This window comes from Solea senegalensis, linkage group LG7 (assembly GCF_019176455.1).
Source record: "Solea senegalensis isolate Sse05_10M linkage group LG7, IFAPA_SoseM_1, whole genome shotgun sequence".
Taxonomy (NCBI): Eukaryota; Metazoa; Chordata; class Actinopteri; order Pleuronectiformes; family Soleidae; genus Solea; species Solea senegalensis.
Window position 1 is genome coordinate 17589322 of NC_058027.1, and position 20079 is coordinate 17609400.

General features: G+C 40.5%; 1 protein-coding gene across 1 annotated transcript; it reads right to left on the reverse strand.

The window, feature by feature from the left end:
* Positions 1-12937: 12937 nt before the first annotated feature.
* On the reverse strand, positions 12938-19740 carry LOC122772854 (COUP transcription factor 2-like). The gene is made up of 3 exons (XM_044031168.1): positions 18724-19740; positions 16486-17010; positions 12938-13821 (listed from the first exon to the last, which is right to left on the reverse strand). The coding sequence occupies exons 1-3, from the start codon at positions 19217-19219 to the stop codon at positions 13547-13549; spliced, it is 1296 nt and encodes a 431-aa protein (XP_043887103.1). The 5' UTR covers positions 19220-19740; the 3' UTR covers positions 12938-13546.
* Between the last annotated feature and the right edge of the window lie 339 nt (positions 19741-20079).

Genomic DNA, 20079 nt, shown 5'->3' on the forward strand with positions numbered 1-20079 from the left:
CAGTAATCTCGTGACGCCTAAGAGAGCGCACGGGGAGGGGGGGATACGGGGAGGGAGCCGGGCAGCTGAAAGACCAGCAGCTTGGTGACAGCAGAAACAGGGACCACCCCAACAACAACAGCAGGGGATGCTGGGAGAGGAGAGCGATGAAGGGAGGGGAAGGGATAGAGGAGGAGGAGGAGGGTGTAGTGTGTGTTCGGTGGTGACAGTGGTGAGGAGGAGTGAAGCTGCGGGGGAAAGCTGATCTTCAGTTACACGTTATGGCTGATAGTTAACCCTCCCCCTCCCTCCCTCCATCCCTTCCTTCTCCTCCTCTGTGCAGCGTGTCAGGAGTAGAGTGAGTGGCGAGGAAGTCGGCTTCACAGTGGAGGATTTAAGCCTCGTCTACACCAGCTCTGTCTGCAATGTACCTAATGAACTGCAAGCACTCGACAGCAGAGTGAAAATGACTTTTCGTATATACCCCCGTTCTGATGAGAGGTCCAGTGTAGTAACATTTAGGAGCATTTATTAGCTGTAGAATATATAATCCAAAACTACTTGTATGTAAATGTGTTTGTATTGGTGCTTAATAGCTTTAAGATAAAACTTGTTTGATTTCCGTAGCCTCAATATAAGCATCATGTACAGTACTTTTACAGTTTGATTCATTTTAAAATGATTTTCTTTGTTTTTAAATCCCTTAATGGTCGTGCCCTGCTTTACCTCTCTGAGCTGCTCCACCTTCACACACTTTCCCGCTCACTCAGGTCAGCTGATCAGCTGCTCCTGACTGTGCCAAAGACTAAACGCAAGCTCAGAGGGCACCGTGCATTCGCTGTTGTGGCCCTGCAACAGTGCAATCATTTGGCCTCTTCCTTGTCTGTCTTTTTAATCTCCATCTCTTTTCATTGGCCTTCACACATTTAAGTTGATTATTATTTCTATTTTATTTTTGTTTTTATTTATTTTATTTGATCCGTTTTTCACTATGGTTAATTGTTTGGCTGTTACTTTTATGTTTTTTATGTCTTTTAATTATTGCCTCGTGTGAGTTCCTATGCCTTTTATTTATTGTGTCTTATCTCTGTTGTTCTGTAAAGCACTTTGGTCCACTGTGGTTGTTTTTAAAAGTGTTTTTCAAATAATGTCGGATTGGATTGGATTGGATATAAAACCACATAACCCTGATGCATGAACCAGCAAAATAGAAGGAGGAAACTGCAGAGCGTATTTACGTCCTTTCTGTTAAAGTAATTTTTATTATTTAGCTTTTCTCCACCCACTCGCTGCACTTGTATGTTCATACATGAAACCTATACATGGTGGGTGTTTAACTGTGAGAATTGATGATTTGGGGTCCAGTGCTCAGTTTAATGTGTGATGCAGTGATGAAATATGATAGATGAGTGAAATACCCTCCACCACACACACACACACAAACACACACACACACTGGCTGCAGCCCAGGCGTCGCCTTCTGCTCGTGCCTGCTGTATAGTGTGATTTGTCATGTTTGCCCTTTTGTCTCGAACAGTTGTGTTCACCATTAACAAGCTTTCTTGTGTTATTTTTCATATCAATTAGAGATATGAAAATATCAATTAGAGATGGACGGTAATTGGGGAAAAGATGGTGGGGAAAGGAGTGGCACTGAGAGGTTTAGTGGTGACGTGTGTATGGTGGGTAGTTAATGTCACAAGAGAAGCTAAAATCCTCTTTATTTATGTCTTTTCTAGGACACTTTCAGCTTGACACCATAGCTGTGTCTCAATAGCTGCATCCTCCAGAAAAGGTCACACCTTCGTAGACTCAGGCTCAGTCTAGGTAAGGCTTCATCTATTGTTTTTTGTTTTTTTTGTTTTGTTTTTTTAATAATAATAACAATTAATAAAAAAGAAATACTGACACGAAAACAATAAAAAAGGAGAACAGAAAAAGGACTGTTTGAACTCTTAATGTGTGTATGACAATTAGATTAGAAGTAAATAATAACCCACACAGAGATGTGTTCCTAAAATATAATGGGAAGAAATATCCACAAAACGTGTTCTGGATTGTTTTTGGCCCTTTGCAGTGAATATTTTGAAATATAATAATTGTATCATCATTTCAAATGTACTGTAGTATGCTAAAGATACGAGTCCTTCAAGAAAAAAAATTGGAAACCAACATCATAAAATGACTGGTGTCAGGTCGTATCAGCTACTTTAAGTTAATGGCGGTCTAAAAACGAAACCAGCCTGTTGTGGTTTGGTTTGCTCTCTGCAGCTGTTCGTCTGTGCTCAGCCAAAGGTGATTTGGCGTCACTGTGTAACACACGAGACGACACAACACTTTCAGGACACGCAAAACATCTCTGTGCTTTATGGATTTTAAACTTTACAGATTTTAATATTCATATTCATCTCCAGCATTAAATGCTTTTTGTAATTGTTACCTTGTGTAGATGTTTGGTACAATAACTGCTTTCAAGGTTCATTTTTTTTTCAGTTTATAATCCTTCCCTAAAGTATGCACTACTGTGACTAGAATAGAATTCAAGATAAAACATAAAGACAAAAATACAATGTGAAGCAAAGAGATACAGGTTTATTTGTCTGTTCTTTCTTAATTTACTGCACTTCCTGGATCAGCATAAAAAGAAACAGTTACAGTATAAAACCAGCTACGACTGTGAACCAAGCAAATAACTGCAATTAGGATGAACACGTTATTTTTGCAATGATTGTAGAGTTTCCTTGACCTTTTATACCCAAGAATCAACCAATAATCATAACTCATTTCATCCAATTTCGCCAATTCATCTTGATTAAAGTGACAGTGTTTGTGTAAAACCCGAGTAAATAAATCAGAAAGATTAAAAGTTTGCCGATATTTCCGTAAAGAAAGAGGGAGATGCGATCCTCCATCCCTGTCTGGGAAATAATCTAAGATTATATTAGACTTTTTAGACCATAACACCCGTGCAGCCCATGTGTGAAATGCAGTGCAAATCCAGTCTGAGTGGTTCCTTCAGAGGCAATTGTCCTGCTTTCACTGTGGCATGGATCACACCTCATACAGGGGCAGTGGGCCAGCACTGAGCCACTGCTCCCTCCCCAGTCTTTGTCGGTGCTTCACTGAGGTCTGCAGAATGTCAGTTTCAGTGGCACCGCTCAGATAATGACTTATTGATATGAAAGGATGCTGAGTGCCCATGTGTATTGACATGCCAGCTGCCGGCCGCTTTACCTCCCAGAGAACTGCGAGTGCAATTTCACGGCGGAGGCCGTGTGCACACACTGGCTGCTCTGCCGTCGTTCCATGTTACTGATTATAAATCGACTGCAATTAGCCTCTAATATATAAATGATAAATGAGTCTCACAAAGCTGATACCTCATGGAATACAGATCATTTATTTTGACATAACTGCATGTAAATGTGGTCTACAAAAGTCCTCTGCCTGATATTTTGCTTTTCGTGTGGAGAAAACTACAAAGAAACTCCCCCATGTTGCCCTGCTGACATCCTTGTACACAAAGATGAAAAACATTTCAAACTGGGCCAAAGAAATAATTCAAGGGGGCTTGAGAAAGCGGAGAGAAAGAGAGAGAGAGAGAGAGAGAGAGAGAGAGAGGGGAGGTGGCTGCTAAATTTCCAGCATGTCCACATATGACAGTCCCTCGCCCCAGGGCGGCCTGACGCAGCGACATTGTGTGCCTGTCATAGCTGCCCTTCAACGCGAGATGAAGCTGTCAGCAGGACGATGACTTTATTCTGACAGCTGCTCCGCCCTCTCTCTTCACAGCATTACAAATAAATATGTTGGGTTTCAAAGCTGCCAAGCCAGACGTTGGACAGTGGGTCAGGGGGCCAAACGCACCGCAAAAGCATTCCCTTCCCCTTGTAACCTGTTCTCAATGAGCCTGCTCACCTCGCCGGGGCATCCATTCAGCGCGAGCCATCCAAAGGGCCCGGGGCCCCAGATCTCACACACTGCCTGCCCACAGGGAATTCTATGAGCCTCTCACTCTGTGTGTGTGTGACAACTATCCCTATATCTCCCTCTCTCTCTCTCTCTTGTCTGTGCATCTCTGTGTTCACCTCTTTAGAAAACCCACAAATATACATATACACTGCCAGCGTCATGTCATGAGGATGAAATGATTCTTTCCAACTGACTGGCTGTGACAGAAGTCATTGACTGTATTTATTAGTTCAAGTTTTGCCCTGATGAAATCCGATCAAACAGGTAACAGCATTGGTTTGTTGTTTGCAGACACATAATCTGACAGCTTAGTTCACACAGTGTGAGCTCTTCTATAAAAAAGCAAACAAAACAAAGCAAAACATGAAGCTTCTTGTGCTTTCTGAATCTGATTAGTTAAGTAGAGGTAACTAATACATCGTTAATTGTCTGCAGCAGTGTAACAGAACTGTAAAACCCTTGGTCAGGCTTGCAGAGTTTTTTTGCGTTTGCCTAAATAAGATGTTAAAACTTTGTTTAAGAATGGACTGCGGGTGTTGAAACACCGGTCGCTAGTTACGTTTTTCTTTCGCCAAATCAGCTGATTGTCTGACTGGGGCTGGGTATTTCGATAATATTCCTCATGGAAACGCAAAATAACGTCTCTTTCCTTACTAAACCGAACCACTCGACTGAAGTGTCCTTTATTTGTTGTATTCCGCAGTCTCTCCATTGAATGTCACTAATTATGACACGCTGGACCTTGAGTTTCTTTAATGGTTGGCATGGAGAGGAAGAAGTGTTCAGTCACCACTGCTGTTAATTAGCCCTTCAGATTAATCACATAGTTTGTTTGTGACAAAAGCAGTTCCTGTTACTGAAAGTAGCTGAGGTGCCCAAAAGATTAAGGCATTATCTTCCTATAATGAATCATCATAGCAGACACGGGTAAGTGGTTTTAATGTTGTGGTTAATGACTCCGTGCCAGAAGAGAAAGGATTCCTCTCTCTTTTTTTAGCATTTCTTTTGCCTTAGAAGGGTTGAATAAATGTTGTGAAAACAGCATTTCTTCTTTTATTTAAATTTCTGTTTCCTACACATTAAATAAAGGGGAAAAACAATTGACTATTTTAAATGAATTGTTCTTTGCCTCTTATTGTATAACAAATTACTCCAAAGTCTCCATTTCATAAGAAAATTGAAGGTAGAGTCCAGAAAGCATGTGTCTGTCAATAAAGTAGGAGCTTGCGTGCTAATTATGGCAAAATATATTAATTACCTTTTATTAGTTAAGTATATTATATTATATGATTCTGGATGTAACCTGTGATTGGATTGGTTGGTTAAGATGTAAAAATGTTGAGTTTATAGTTTACAATGTAACAGCTTGGGCAGTTAGCGAGTTCACAATCCTGATTATTTGTGCAAGATTTAAGTTGCTTTTGTTCCTAAATTAAGCTTCTGGGTTGCCTTTTTACAAAGCTACATTTTCTGTCACTTTCCTGTACCTGTACATCTCAGCACATAACCGTCTTTAGAGAAAACACAAATCTCCACCAAGGCCACTCAGTTTCTGAATCTCACGTTTTTCCTTGACCTAAATCCCCTGTCGTTTTCATTCAAATCGGTTGTTTACTTTCTGAGTTATGCTCCTCAAAATCAGACGAGCAAAGGCAATAACACGGCGGAGGTCAAACAACTTTTGAGTAAAAGTAAGTTCAATTTAAAGAATTAAGTGTTAAGTTTGTGTCCGCCATCTGCGAACCAATCCCTACTCAGCCCGATTACAAACAGCTATTAGCTGGAAGATCAAGAGGTCAGAGGTCACAGCACACAGACAATATTCCAGTGACCCATGAATGATCACGAGATGATTTACAAGTGCTGAGGAGGTCGGCGGAGTCTTTCTGTCTTTGTAAGGATTATAGGAACAATGCTATGCTGTAGGAAACAGCAAACACAGCGGTGAAACATACACACGGGGTTCCCCTGCGTCAGTGCACCGACACCATGACTCTTCAGGTTACCAGTGTTCCCATGAGTGCCCGCCCCCCCAGCTCCCTCTGAGGTTTATGGGAACGCTTGGGTGTAACGTTCAAAGTTGTCGCTCCACCTCCACCCACCCACCCACTCCCCCACCGTCCACACATGGTCACCTGTTAAAGTGTGAATGAACAAAAATGAGTTGTTGTTTTAATGGTTTATTGCAAACAATACAACTCCCTCTGAGGGACTTCACAGAAGATGAGCTCAGTGTGGTTTCGTATAATAATTAAAACACTTTGTCACGGTGTTTATCAATTTCTCAAGTGGGCTTTTTATGCTGCGCTCATTGCCACTGTTAATTAAAAACACTTTTAAGTTGTTTTTCCTGATATGGATCTAACTGTGCGTGAAGATAAAATATGTAACAGCCTCACTTCTTTGATAATTATGTAAATGATGAAGTATGTAACTAGATGATGACAGTAACACTGAGCCATAACTTATATGGTGGCTGCTTATGTTATGTAGTTGTATATGTGTGTGGAAGATGAGACATACACTACTCTCTCGTTCACAGTAACAACAGGAAGCTGCTGCAGCTGGAGCTGAGAGAGCAAACACCGACCTAAGGAGAGCTGTCTTTTCCAGGTACGTCACTGTGAGGGCTATGGTAGGCAATTTATTTGTGTGTTGTCAATGAACAATTTCATAACAATCTTTCAAATCAATAATACAAATCAAGTGACATAAGAGAGAACCAGAAAGTTAATTCTGGTGAGTGGGAAACTAAATGCTATGAAACATGTATGGATATTAATTTCAGTGTTGTCACTTGTGTGTGCTTTTGTATGTGCCCATCTGCTGCTGTGAGCTCAGGACAGAGACGTGCAGTCCCATAGTGTTAATATTTATCCATCTGGGGATGACACTCGACAACTTATTTTTCTAGTCATGGTGCCTCCTGTATAAGCTTTTTGAATTGTATCGGATTTTACTTTTTTATCCGATCCAGTGATTCCCATCCCTAATAGAGAATGTCTGTTTTTTTTTACAACCATGTTACAGAGTTGTTTTACACAGCGTGTATCACTTCACCATGCAGCTCACATAATATTGATATTTCCGCACTTATCTCTGGATTCGTCCAACTTTGCCGTACTTTAACTCCAAAAATATGTTTTGGAGAAAACACGTAAAGTAAAGGACAGATTTTAAATGAAGTGAGGATGAGGATGTAGGTTATGGCTCATGGATTAAAAATGCCATTGGAGTTTTGGTGTTGATTTTTAAACGACAGTTGTTAATTTTGTAAGACGTTGGAGTGTATCAGCACTGCAGGAAACTGAGCAGCCTTGGCAGAGGTTTGTGTTCTCATTTGAGTGCTTCCACGAGTTAATTGTTGACGTGTTTTTTTCTTCATCACAGTATGAATTTTTCACTTTGCCACATGCAGTGTTCTTTTCTGAGATACAAAAAAACTTCCATTTGCATCTTAATAGATCTTAGCAACAGCAGAGGCCCTCACGTCCCTGTGCTTTTCAGCGAGAGCTGCAACTGCGACGTTTCAAAGACAAACAGAAAATATTATTTTGCATGCACTCGTAAATCTATTGTATCCTTATTTAGAGTAATACACATTCCAGGAAGCCTGTTTGGATAGTGTTTTAACAACAGATCACTGATGTATTAGTACGCAGGGGATTAATTTGACTTTTGCCCTGCTCTCCGTCCACAATAAAGCTTTAATCTCGTCTCTGAGTGGGAGACTGGGCCAATGAGATGCTGCCGTGTCTGCTGCACATCCCTGCCTATACGTGTGTGTCTCCTGTGGTTGTTGGCGGTGGTTGTGGTGGTGGTGGTAGACATGGCAGCAGACTGCAGTGACAGACGCTCCCCTGGGATTTCACCTGTCAACCACATACGCACTAATCGACAGACCTCGTATAGACTGAGCTCCTGCCACCTCTCTGTCAGATCTTCATCTTCTCGTTCGTTCGTCTGACAGATTCCCTCTGCCTGTGCACACGCACACACCCCCATCACCACCTCCCTCTTCTTGTCCCAGCCGAAAAACTCCACCCATACACCAGCCGGCATAAAGCACACCACCATCAACCCTTCCTGCTGCTGCACATTCATTCTCTCTTGTCTCAAATCCATGAAAAAATAAACTGGTTTGTTTGTGATGCGCTAAAAAAGAAGATCTTCTGTGCAGCTTTATCTTACGACAAACCCCACCCCCACTTTTAGCTTTAATGTGACAGAGCTGGGCTTTAATGTTCGGTGGTAATTGGGGAGGAGAGGGAGACTGTTTGGGAGAAGGAGGAGGAGGAGGAGGAGGAGGGTCATGGTCAGGTTTCTCATGGAGGTTACTCTGCATCTGTCTCTTAGCAACGGCAGACCGCTCTTTGTACAGTCCTCCTTTTGATTGGTGCATTTCTCCCACCGCCGCCACCTCCCTGCTCCCTCGTAGCTGAAATATTTTGCGAGGGGCTTCCTCGGCAGACAGGCTCCTTCCCGTATTCACTGTTTTAAGATTTTATCTCCATCAGCGTCAGACAGGCTCACTGAAGTGTGGCACAATCGCTGGAGCCGAGCCCGTCTCGCTGCAAATTCGCAGCGTTCAGCTGATAGAAAAGACACAATTTTAAAGCAGTACTTGGAAAAAAAAGGAGATTACACTATAGTTTGTCGTTCAAGAGCAATTTACCTTTAATAGGCAGACAGAGAGACAAGTATGCAACCAAATCAACAATGATGAATATGCATGTGATGACTAATGATGTGACCTGCTCACTCACAAGGTTTTGGAGGTTTTGGTAAATAATAATAAAAAAAAATCAGCCTGATTGTTATCGAACCTCACGGCACCAGTTCGTCTTTTCCTGGATGAACTCACCACCATCGTGTCTCTGCACCTCACTTTACTGGAGCCAGTGTCAGAGAAAGGGCAGTCTGGGGTCAAAGGTCAGTGTGGGGAGCCAGGGGGATCTCCTGATTCACACTGTCAGGTTGAAGACATCAAGAGCACGAAGGCACAGCAGCGTGATGTCAGTCTGACATGTAGAACAGGATTAGAAGGGCAATTTGAGGATAGAAGAGAGAAATAAAGGTTGAAGAAAATACTTGCTTTGTGTGTGTGTGTGTGTGTGTGTGTGTGTGTGTGTGTGTGCACGCGTACGGGCTTGTATTTGTTTTTAGGACATTTTCTGGGAAAGATCAAAACCTGGTCTTACTGAGAGAGAACGTGATTTCTGAGAAATCGTTTAAGTTTAGGACTAAGATGGGAGTTGTGCTGAGGTTAGGGATAGACATTCACTGGGAATAAGGCTTTGTTTAGGCTGCACAAACCTCTATGTGTGTGTGTGTGTGTAATTTAAGTATCCATATGAAGATGGTGAAGGACTGAATGAGACCTCTCCTAAATGAGAGAAGACAGACATGTGTCTTGGAATTGTCATGTGCGGCCATTGATCATCTCATCATCTTTAAAAGATTTTTTTAATGAGCATCTTCTTTGATATGATGAGGTTCTACTAGTCCCATAAAGTCCTGTGCGTTTGAAAAGGAAACCCTATTAAATTACACACACACACACACACACACATACACATACTTTTTTAATGACAGCTTCCAGATCGATGCTGTTATCGAAGAAGTGCTGTTACTTTCCCTGAACGCACCATGACGGCGTTCAAAGTTACACTGACTCACACGAACGTTTACGACATTTAAAACATATTTAAATATCATTTATGTACAGGATTATTTGGAGAAAATGAACGTAAATATTTCCTGAAGATTACTGTTGTTGTTGTTAATGTAAGTCTAATAGAGGGCGTTTAGATGAAACAGCACGAGTTCCTGAACCTGACACCGTTCAAAACTCTGGGTTTGATGTCCTTAAAATGCTTCATTAATTAAAGCATAAACATACTGAATGAATGGATTCAAAGAGATTCAGGAAAGTACATTTAAAATGGCCACTACATGACATATTATCCAAAATAAGTCACAGTAAATATCAAAGGAGCCATGGAGATAAAACACAACATACTTTTTTCGTTAGGCCCACTCACGCGCACACACACTGTACAAAAAAACGAAATCAAAGAAATTAAATATTTATATTTTGATTTGTTGTTTTCCTACTCTGTAACAAATGTTGCATTATATTATTATGTATTACCACCTATGCAGCTTTATTGTTTACATTTAGTCAGTGCAAATACATCAACTAAAACTTTTCACAAAACAAAAACGTGTAATCTTAAATAGATAGTAATGACATGGCAGGGCAGCAAAAAAAAAAAAACCCTGTGGAGGAATGGACTTTTATATTAGTTATTTATATGTATATTAATATTGTGTAACACATTCTGACAAGAGGATTATTACAGTGCATCAGCGACGACTTGGGATAAAGTAATTTAAGAAAAATATAGCACTGAAAATAACCATAATCACAACTCAACTGTGTATTTATATTAATCAAACAGTTATTCGTTTTCTCGTTAGAAATACGAGCACCGCTACAACAGTAACGTGTAAATGAATAAATTAATAAACAAGAACTGTAAAAGCGAAAGGGGAACAAACTATGTTGCGGCCTGTTCATCAAACCAAAGTAGAATAAATAAATCACTGAAAATAATTATTTAAAGAAAAACAAGAACTATTTTAGGGATTCAAAAATGTTTTTGTGAGCTAGTTGTAAGCACACGTTTTCATTTTTATTTTCCGTACTTTTCTTTTCTTTTAAAATCATCGGGAAAATAAATAAAAATAAAAATAAATATATTGTGTTTCAGCATGGCGCTGCAGTTAGCGAATAACGTTAGTGATCATTGTTGCTTTGAGACACAAACAGCAGAGCAGTCGCGACTTTAATAAATTCAATATTTATTCAATTTAATTAGATTACAAACGTTCGATTTTTTTAGGTCTGCAAAAGCTGAAATATCAGATCGGTTTATTTAAAGACATCCAAGTATGTCAACAAAAACATTAAGACATAAACAGGCGCTATATAGCGCAAATAAACATATATGACAACAAACATTTATTGTGGATACTATTATTGGACAGACTCGGACTCATATGAATTAGTTGCCTGGTTGATTTTAGGTTGTATATTTTTTCTTCTTGTAATTTTTATTTAAATATTTATTTATTCTTTCGTGTTTGTTTTGTTATTTTTCAAACCAGGTTTCATCATGTATAGGGCTGGCATAACATTGTAACTTCATTAACGGGAGATCAAAACATGATCTCAACCTTAGGTTTTTTTCATTTGAATGATGAAACTTTGTTGACACGATAAACTTTAATTCTTTTTAAAGAAAAAAACAAACATGTTGAACACTGATTGGCTGGTGTCAATCAGTGCCGATGGGCTCCTCTTACACACACACACACGGACTTATACATGTGTGGGAAAGAGTTGCATTGTTGTATGTTAAGTCCTTCCACTCAGGAAACACGGGGCCGTGGAGCGGCCAGCTTCACCCTCCTCAGTTTAAACTGCAGTGACAGAAACACTCAGGGGCCCCTCATTAGCTCGCTGTCTGCTAAGAAGCAAAGAAGCTGCTTTAATCCCCTCTGTCCCTCAAACTGGCAACACGGACAGGATTATAATTCCATTTTCTGCTCTCCCCTCTTCTGCCCAGTTTAACCAACTTTTCTAATCAGTACAGTCCTAAATACCAAAGAAGAAGATGGTGTTTTGTTAGTGATGAAGCTGTAGACTATGTTTTACTATGTATTATTATTTTTGGAACAGTTTCTCTCTCACTCAATAGTTTTTAGATCATATCATCCTGTATTGTTTATGTAAATTCATTTTAGTCAAATTATTGCATAAAAGAATAATCACATATTACAAGATCTAAAACCTGCACCAGCTGAAAAAAACTGATATGAAGTTCTGCTTTTATGAGGTTTTATAAAGCTTTATACAGTCAACTATCTCATCAAGACCAATGTAGCGTTACAGCTAAAGACAGATTAATGTTTTCCTAAAACAAGGCCGATCAAATAAATCCTCACACACACATTAGGCCTTAGTGGAGAGAAATTAGTTTGATTAAAATGTCTGATTAGTGACAACAATGCAGTCGGAAAACAAAGGCTCCAGAGATCCTGACAAACGTCCATGGCTCTCAGTTTCAGTCTTTGGGACAAAGTGTGTGTGTGTGTGTGCTCGTGTGAGTGTGTGTAGGGGGGAGGAAGTTATAAACGCCACAGAAGTAAAATGGGCAAAATAAACCAAATACACTTTATTTATAAATCTTGAGTTATAATTTAATATGGTACGAATATGTTAACCAATATGTTTTCACAGTACATCAGAGTGGTTGTCAAAAAAGAAGTAAACAAATACTCACACACATACACACACAGGGACATGCATGCACAACACACACACACACACATACATACACACACACTTTAAATTCAGCAATACCCTGCAGTGGTCTATTGTGCCATTCAGCAGCCTGGGCTCATAAATGCATGAATCCTAATGAAATAGATTTGTGACTTGACCTGGGAAGTTGTGTATATATTTAATTTATCTTATTATGACACTGTAATCAGTGCTTTCATAATCTCTGTCAGACAGTCAGTGTAAAAGACCTGGAAACGTGGATGTGTGTGGTAATGCATCACTCATTAATCCTGCAACGTCATTACTGCTTAGTGTAGCACGAGTTAATCCTAAATATAAAAATATCAGATACATTTACTACTACTGAACATTCAATCTCTATTTTTAGGCCCATCATAAACTCTCAGTTTACGTCATAAGAAATGCTGAAAATACTTCACTCATTTGATGAGAAACAGGGTTTGTGATCATTGTAATACAGATTTTAGAAGCCAAAGAAACCCCCAAAGCAAAAGAGAAATAAGGATTTCTGGTAGAAAGTAATATTGAAAACACTTTGAAATGATACCACACAGATTAACAAGTAATGCATTACTTGGTGCAAGCAAATGCTGATGATGTGGAGTTAAAAAAAAAAGTAAACAGAGCAGTGATCTCAGCTTTCTGTGGGAACACGAGGAGAAAATTCTGAAATATCCCTTTAGTCCAAAGTGCTATGTCATGTCTGGAAGGTATGAAACTAAATGAAAGGGGAAATAAAAAATCGTATTGACACACGACAGACGGACCCTGCAGTTATATAAAACATTAAAAAGAGGAGTCATAACATAATTTATAAGCACAATAAACACACACACACACACACACACACAGGGTCGAATAAATATCGTTTGTTAATCCCCAAAAAACATAGACTGTGAGTGGTGACTGCACGCTAAAAATGTCCGTCACAGCCAGTCATTTTTTTTTTTTTTTGTTTGCCAGTGGTGTGGGATCATTCCTCGCTGCCAAAATGGTTCATTTTTAGACACATTGGAACGGAACGTAGCATAAATCAGATCATTCCTCTGGTGTCACGACAAATGTCCAAAATAAGAAAAAGAAATTAACTGGCAGTGTTTATTTCCTTTGTTCAATTCAACCTTTCTCTCTCTTTTTTAAGCTGCAGTAGCTGAAATGACGTGATTCGAGGCGGGAGACCTCTGCGGCAGCAGCAGCAGCAGCGCTGCAGCTTTTCCTCTTCTACTGAATGGACATGTAAGGCCAGTTGAAGCTGCTGCCGGACAGCAGCATGTCCCTTATCAGAGTTTCTATGGGGGTTTTCCCCACCAGACGGACGAAGAAAAGCTGCTCTATGACAGAGGAAGAGACAGTGCGGAGGGAAGGCAAGCGGAGCAGCAGCTTCCCAAACCTGGTGGGCTGGTTGGGGTACTGGCTCCTCACGTACTCCTCTAAAGCGCACTGGGATTTCTCCTGCAGACCCTCCACATGGGCGACATCTGAGAGACCACATGCATCTGTACAGACAGAGAGGTTGAGAGCAAGACAGGGGACAGGCAAAAAAAAAGGAGAACTGATCAAGATCAGGCACTGAAATGGGTCAGGCAAGTTTCTTCTCAGCTGAGTGACAAGAGCTGAACAATCGATCATTTCAGTTGAAAATGACAAAGGCTGCAATTGAGAAGATGCCAGAGTTTATACTTCACTGTCAATGAAACATCCTAAAAGTTTGTTCAGGTAATACATGAATGTTGTAGGCAAAGGTTATCTGAGTAGTTTATTTTTTTTATGGTAACAAGCAAAACAGATTCCCACACATTGTTCAGCTTCTATAGTGGCTACAACACACAGGGACACAGGAAACTCAGTGGGTTAATTATTATTTAACACATACACACAAATAAAATAAATGCAAAGTTTGATTTACTCTGATGTGTTTTTACGCTAAAAGCCAAATATTTAATAATATTAATAACTCTGCCTACAGTATGTGCTGGGTAACATGCTGCAGAGTCCCCGACACTGCTTTTACTCAGACACAGGTCACAGGTTCAGTTGTCATGTCCAGAGTAATTACAGCCTTTAAAACTATACTTAAATAAAGGAAACCATTGCATCCTCAGAAATTTAAGAATCGGCCAATTCAATTATTATTGTCAAGAAGCCAGTTTACGTTGATTTATTGCACTAAGATTCGAATGCTTCTCCATTCTGTTTTTGGTTAAGTTTGCTTATTTATTTACATTTCTTTACTTAAAATGATCTGCCCATCGACGACAACTAAATTGCTGGACTATAGGCCTATGTAGATTTTGAAGAATCTAAAATTTAAATAATATTCTGGATTTCTGTTGTACACAATTCCATGTGTGTGTCCCGTCATAGTTTTGATGTCTTCAATATTAATCTACAATGTGGAAAATAACAGAAGATAGAACAGCAGTGAACGAGAAGCAGATCTGTCTTTGTCACTGAGTTAAAGTGATGTCCATGTGTTTGCTGCCATCAGGGATTAAAGATGGTGCTACTGCTCCCTTTACAAAAAAACAAAAAGATGAGCAGAATATAGAGAAAAAACACAGTATTTGTACTCTCTCTCTCTCTCTCTCACACACACACACACACACACAGCAGATGTATGTGAGTGTGTGCAGCAGCAGGCCGAGGTGAAAGAACGGCTACTGTGTCCCAGTTTATGGACATTGTGTTCAGATGTCCTCATGCAGACAGAAATAGACCTGTGTTATATCTTACTCTTACTGCTGTTTGTCTTCTGGATCAGTCAATGCCACTGATACTGAATACTGAATTAATGGATTTGACAATGCAGTGACAGTAATGACAGACATCAGGGACTAAGGGGAAAATTAGGTGTAAACCAAATAAAATAATGTATTTGCTTTCTAAAAGGAGCCTCAAAAACACATTTGTGAATTTGGTAAAATATTTAATTTCTAAAACGGCTTTATTCCTTCACATAAAAAACGCATTAGCAGTAGATTAAAAAATAGCACTATTTACATTTGTATGCTGGATGATTCTTAGTGTTTCAAAGGCTGCAGGGTTTGTAAAGGCAACTAATGTCACTAAAAATTATTATAAAGCTTCACTGCATTATTGTGATACAAGCTGGAAAATGTCAAGCTCTGTTAGTTATATATGCAGTACATTTTATATAATTTAAAAAAAATTCAAACAATAAATGCACAATCAAAATAAATGTTTATTCAGTGTATGCCCCACTTATTTATTTATTTTATTTAATTCATGTGAATATTTCAATCATATTTCATACAATATTTCATATCATCATTGGTTTCATTTGATTTCATTGTTTCCTGTATATATGGGTTTACGTTTTTGCAATTATATTATTTATTTATTATTTTATTTAGCATTTTGTATTTTGTATTTCCAAACTTAATTTTAAAAAGGTCGGTGATATTTGAATTCAATTTTTCTTTCTTTCTGCATATGCACTGACAACAACGACGTTATGGTTTCCCCCGACAAACTGGACACTTTCTTTTAAAACGGTCAGTTCACTTTGTTTTTATGTTCAACAGCAAACCATACCATTCTATATTTGTCTTTCTTAGTTGTGTTTGCTTTCTACATATCCGTATGCATTTTTATGAAAATATAATGTGGATAAAGGGGTAGAAGATGAATTTGTGAATTAATTAACGAATAATGCTAATCTACTACTAGCTACGTTTCACTTCCGGTACAAACCAATTTATTTTCTTTACGTATTAAACGTTTGAGCAGTTGTTTGTCCGCAGCTCTGACGCTAAGTTGATACATCGACACATATTCATAAAATGTATATATTTTTTTAATTTTCTTTACTAGTTCCTTTTACTTAGACGTCACACTGCAGTGTATAAAATCAGAAGTGGGTCATGACGCAGCAGACCTCCATGTTTGCGCGTGCCTACACACACTGCCAAACTTGTTTTAATATCTTAGTGAGGATACGTCATTGACATAATGCATTCCGTAGCCCCTTATCCCAACCTTAACCATCACAACTAAGTGCCTAACCTTAACCCTTACCCTACCCTAACCTAAACTCATTCTAACCCTAACCCTAAAACCAGGTCTTAACCTTGAAAAGGCCATTTTATGCTGTGGGACCCAGGCGACATGTCCCTACAAAGAAGTCAAGGAGGGTTTACCTGTGGTGAAGAGCACGATGGCCTTGATGCAGCTGTACTCTGCGGAATCCACGTGCAGCACCTTGAGCTTCTCCACCTGCTCCTGGAAGACCCGGATGTTGTCCATGAAGGCCACCACGCGGTCCGCGGACATCGGGGAGGCGTGGAGGCCGGCGGCAGCTAGCAATGGCGCGACGTGGACGGGCATGGAGCACTGCGCGGCGTTCAGCACGAACAGTTCGCTCCAGGTGAGGCGGAGCAGCGCCACCTGGTCCGACACCTGCAGGTCCGGGAAGAAGGGGATGTTACGGGCCCACTCCACAGCGCTGAAGAGCATCCGCGCCGCCAGCTCGCAGATGTTCTCGATGCCCATGATGTTGTTGCTCTGCAGACACTGGGAGCCGAACCTGGAGGTCGGGTACGGCTCGGCCCGCAGCAGCAGAGAGATGTAACCGGACAGGTAGGAGTGACACTGCAGCGGGTCTCCGTTAGTCAGAGCAAACTGGCCGTGGTAAGACTGAGGGGGGATTCTTCCTCTCTGCACAGCTGTAAACCACAAACACAGTAGGCCTTATCAAGTGACAGGCAGCGAATAAACAACAACAACAATAACAGCATACTGAATTATTCTTCTGAGGACATTGCATTGACATACATTCATGGACATTCTAAACAAAGCACTTTTCCAAAGCACTGAACCTGATTACCTGGTTCTGACTCATTTTAATATCATGTATACATGACGGATTTGGAGAGTTTACCCTTAAAGTACAGTACAGTATATCAAATACAATAATCAAACAACAAGCAACAACAGAATAATATATAATAAATATAAAAATTAAAATGAGTGAGAAACAAACTAGAAAAACATGCAGGTCTTTTTATGGGCAGCAGTTGAGTTAAAAAGATATTGCAAACAAGTTAAGAGATATTGGGCATGAGGACTACTACTACTGGTCCTGACAAGGTCAGTGTTTATACCAGAAAAGGTCCTAAAGAGAACAGACACACACACACACAGTTAAGTGCGCTGACCCTGCAGACATATGGTCATTTGTTATTATCTATGTCAAAGACGATATCTATGTCAGATAAATGCACATTTTTGTCCTGTCCATTAAAATTGGTAATGCATCACTAGTCCTACAGAGGAATTTAAAATATCAAGAAGAAGTAGTACTAGTGTGTTTTAGTCATATCTCCCAATCTGAAATTATGGAGAGTCATAATGTTGCAGATATCTCCAGTTTAATTAATGGCGCAATCTGACCTGGCAAAATGGAAAACGTGACGTCATTGTGATGATCTGAAATATTCATTTTGACATTAAATGTTAAAATGGCTTAATGCCATATACGGCAATACATTTTAGGCAGCTGCTGTACACAGCGACGTATGAAATGTTTCATTCTTTTTAAAATAAATACATAAATAAAATAGTTTTAAATTAAATTCGAGGCGAAAAACTATAATTTCCTGTAATATTAGCTAATAGGTGTGTGTATGTGTGCGTATATAACATGCTCACTATGTTTGACTTTGTCCCACCGTAAAAACCATGGAAAATATTTGAAACAAGAATAAGATTTAGGTCACATTATTGTGTTTATGTTTTACAACGACGCTTTTGAAAACAAGATATAGAAAATACGCATGGCTTCGTGTTTATGTTTATTTGAATTTATTTTAGTTTAAGTTGATTTACAGTAAACGTGCCTCTTATATAACTCAAATGCCTGGGCTATTTTGGAGGCTGTGGGTAATGGAATAAGGACAGTAGGTTGGGCCTGTACGCCACACACAACATGAATAATGAATAGCCTACACTATACACACACACAAATACACACAACAACACGACTCTCAACTCAAGTAAACGATTCAAACGATTGCTAATCGACATTTAATTCAAATTGTATCCGATGTGTTGCTGATTTTTAACATGCGACATTTAAAGCAGCTCGTGGCAGTTTGAGCGACACAATGGCCGCATGTGACGCGAACGCGGCAACAATAATACACTGAACATGCTGCTGCTGCTGCACACTCACCACCGTGAGGTCACAGCACAGTTACCGAGACAAATATGAAACAATACATGAATATTAAAAGGCGGAATGAATATGTGCTCGCGCCAAACAATGGCAACACTGCATGACTATGTCCACAGTCACATGCTGTACATGCGCTACAGCTATAGCTTATTATACACACAGGACAAACATGTCCCCTGTGGACATTGAACTAAGCGCGTACCTTCCCTCCTCATGCCCACTTTGAGGCATTTCTTGAGGCGACAATACTGGCACTGGTTACGGTGGTGTTGGTCCACGGGACAGTTCCTGTTGGCCCTGCAGGTGTAGTTCAGGTTCCTCCTCACGCTCCGTTTGAAGAAGCTCTTACATCCTTCACACGTGAACTGTCCGTAGTGCTTCCCGCTGGATTTGTCCCCGCACACGATGCATTCGATGTGCTGGTTCTGCTGTTTGTCCATGGATGAGGAGGAGGACGAAGAAGACGTGGTGGTGTTGTTGTTGTTGTTAGTCGCGGCGCCGCTGCTCGCGCCGGACGCATTAGGCGGCGGCAGTGCGCCCTGCGCTGCCGGCTGGTTGATGTCCTGAGAGGGAGCCGGGTTCATGTGTCCCGTCAGCTCCGTGGGCAGAGACAGAGGTGCCACCTGGGACACCGGGGAGGTGAGGGTCCCCTGCGTGTCCCCCACTCCCTCGGCGCTTCTCCACGCCACCATAGCCATTATCGAGAGTCACCAAAACTTTGCGCACCCAACTTTTCTATTTTTTGATGTGATAATTAACGCACGGGTTTTGTCTGCATGAACTACAAGAATACACTCAAGGAAACCGCGGCATCGTTAGACAGAATCAAACACTGCCTCACAGCTCGTCTGATAACGTAATAAAATGGTCACGCGTGAAGAAAGGAGAGTCAACAGAAATGGCTTCGGACTCGTAGCGGGGAACATCCAAAAAAAAAGCGTCATACAGAGCGACAGAAACATCCACTGAGGGAAACATGGAAACACGTGAGACAAAATCCACAACGGTACCCCCCCAAAAAAACCCAGAAATGTGATCCTCTCTGTACGCCGTGTCCAGCTTTAATGAGAAAACCGTGCGCGAGCAGCAGATCCTCCGTCAGTGACCAGGCTCTCCAGACGCTGCCTGCGCTCCCGATCACTCCAAGTTACGCTAAAAAGACAGCAGAAGGAGGAGTGAGAGAAAGAGAGAGAGCGTGTGTATGTGAGAGAGAGTGATGGATGATGATTTGGATGATGCTTTACTCCGGGACGGATGAGGAGACTAGAGCGTCTAAACGTCACGGCTGTGATTTGGTGACGTCTCTCTTTGGGGCGGGGACAGAGAGAGAGAGAGAGGGAGAGAGATCTGATGCCACCTATAGTGCCAAAAGAAAATTACACATAGCTGTTACTCTCTCTCTCTGTCTGACAGATTGTAGTTTTCATATTGTACTACTTTTGTTTTCTGCTTTCTCGCAATTTGCAGTTGGTCTCATGTTGCACTGACCTTTCTTGTTAAATTGTATCCACTCTGTTTTAAATAACTCTTTCTCTAACTCTTTTCTATTTTATTTTCC

Bases quoted from the DNA above. Each gene is read 5' to 3' on its own strand.
- LOC122772854 (XM_044031168.1), bottom strand. From the start codon at position 19,219: ATGGCTATGGTGGCGTGGAGAAGCGCCGAGGGAGTGGGGGACACGCAG. The intron at 17,011-18,723 runs GTACGCGCTTAG...TGTGGTTTACAG, and splicing joins AGTGGGCATGAGGAGGGAAG to CTGTGCAGAGAGGAAGAATC. The intron at 13,822-16,485 runs GTAAACCCTCCT...CTGTCTGTACAG, and splicing joins CATCGTGCTCTTCACCACAG to ATGCATGTGGTCTCTCAGAT.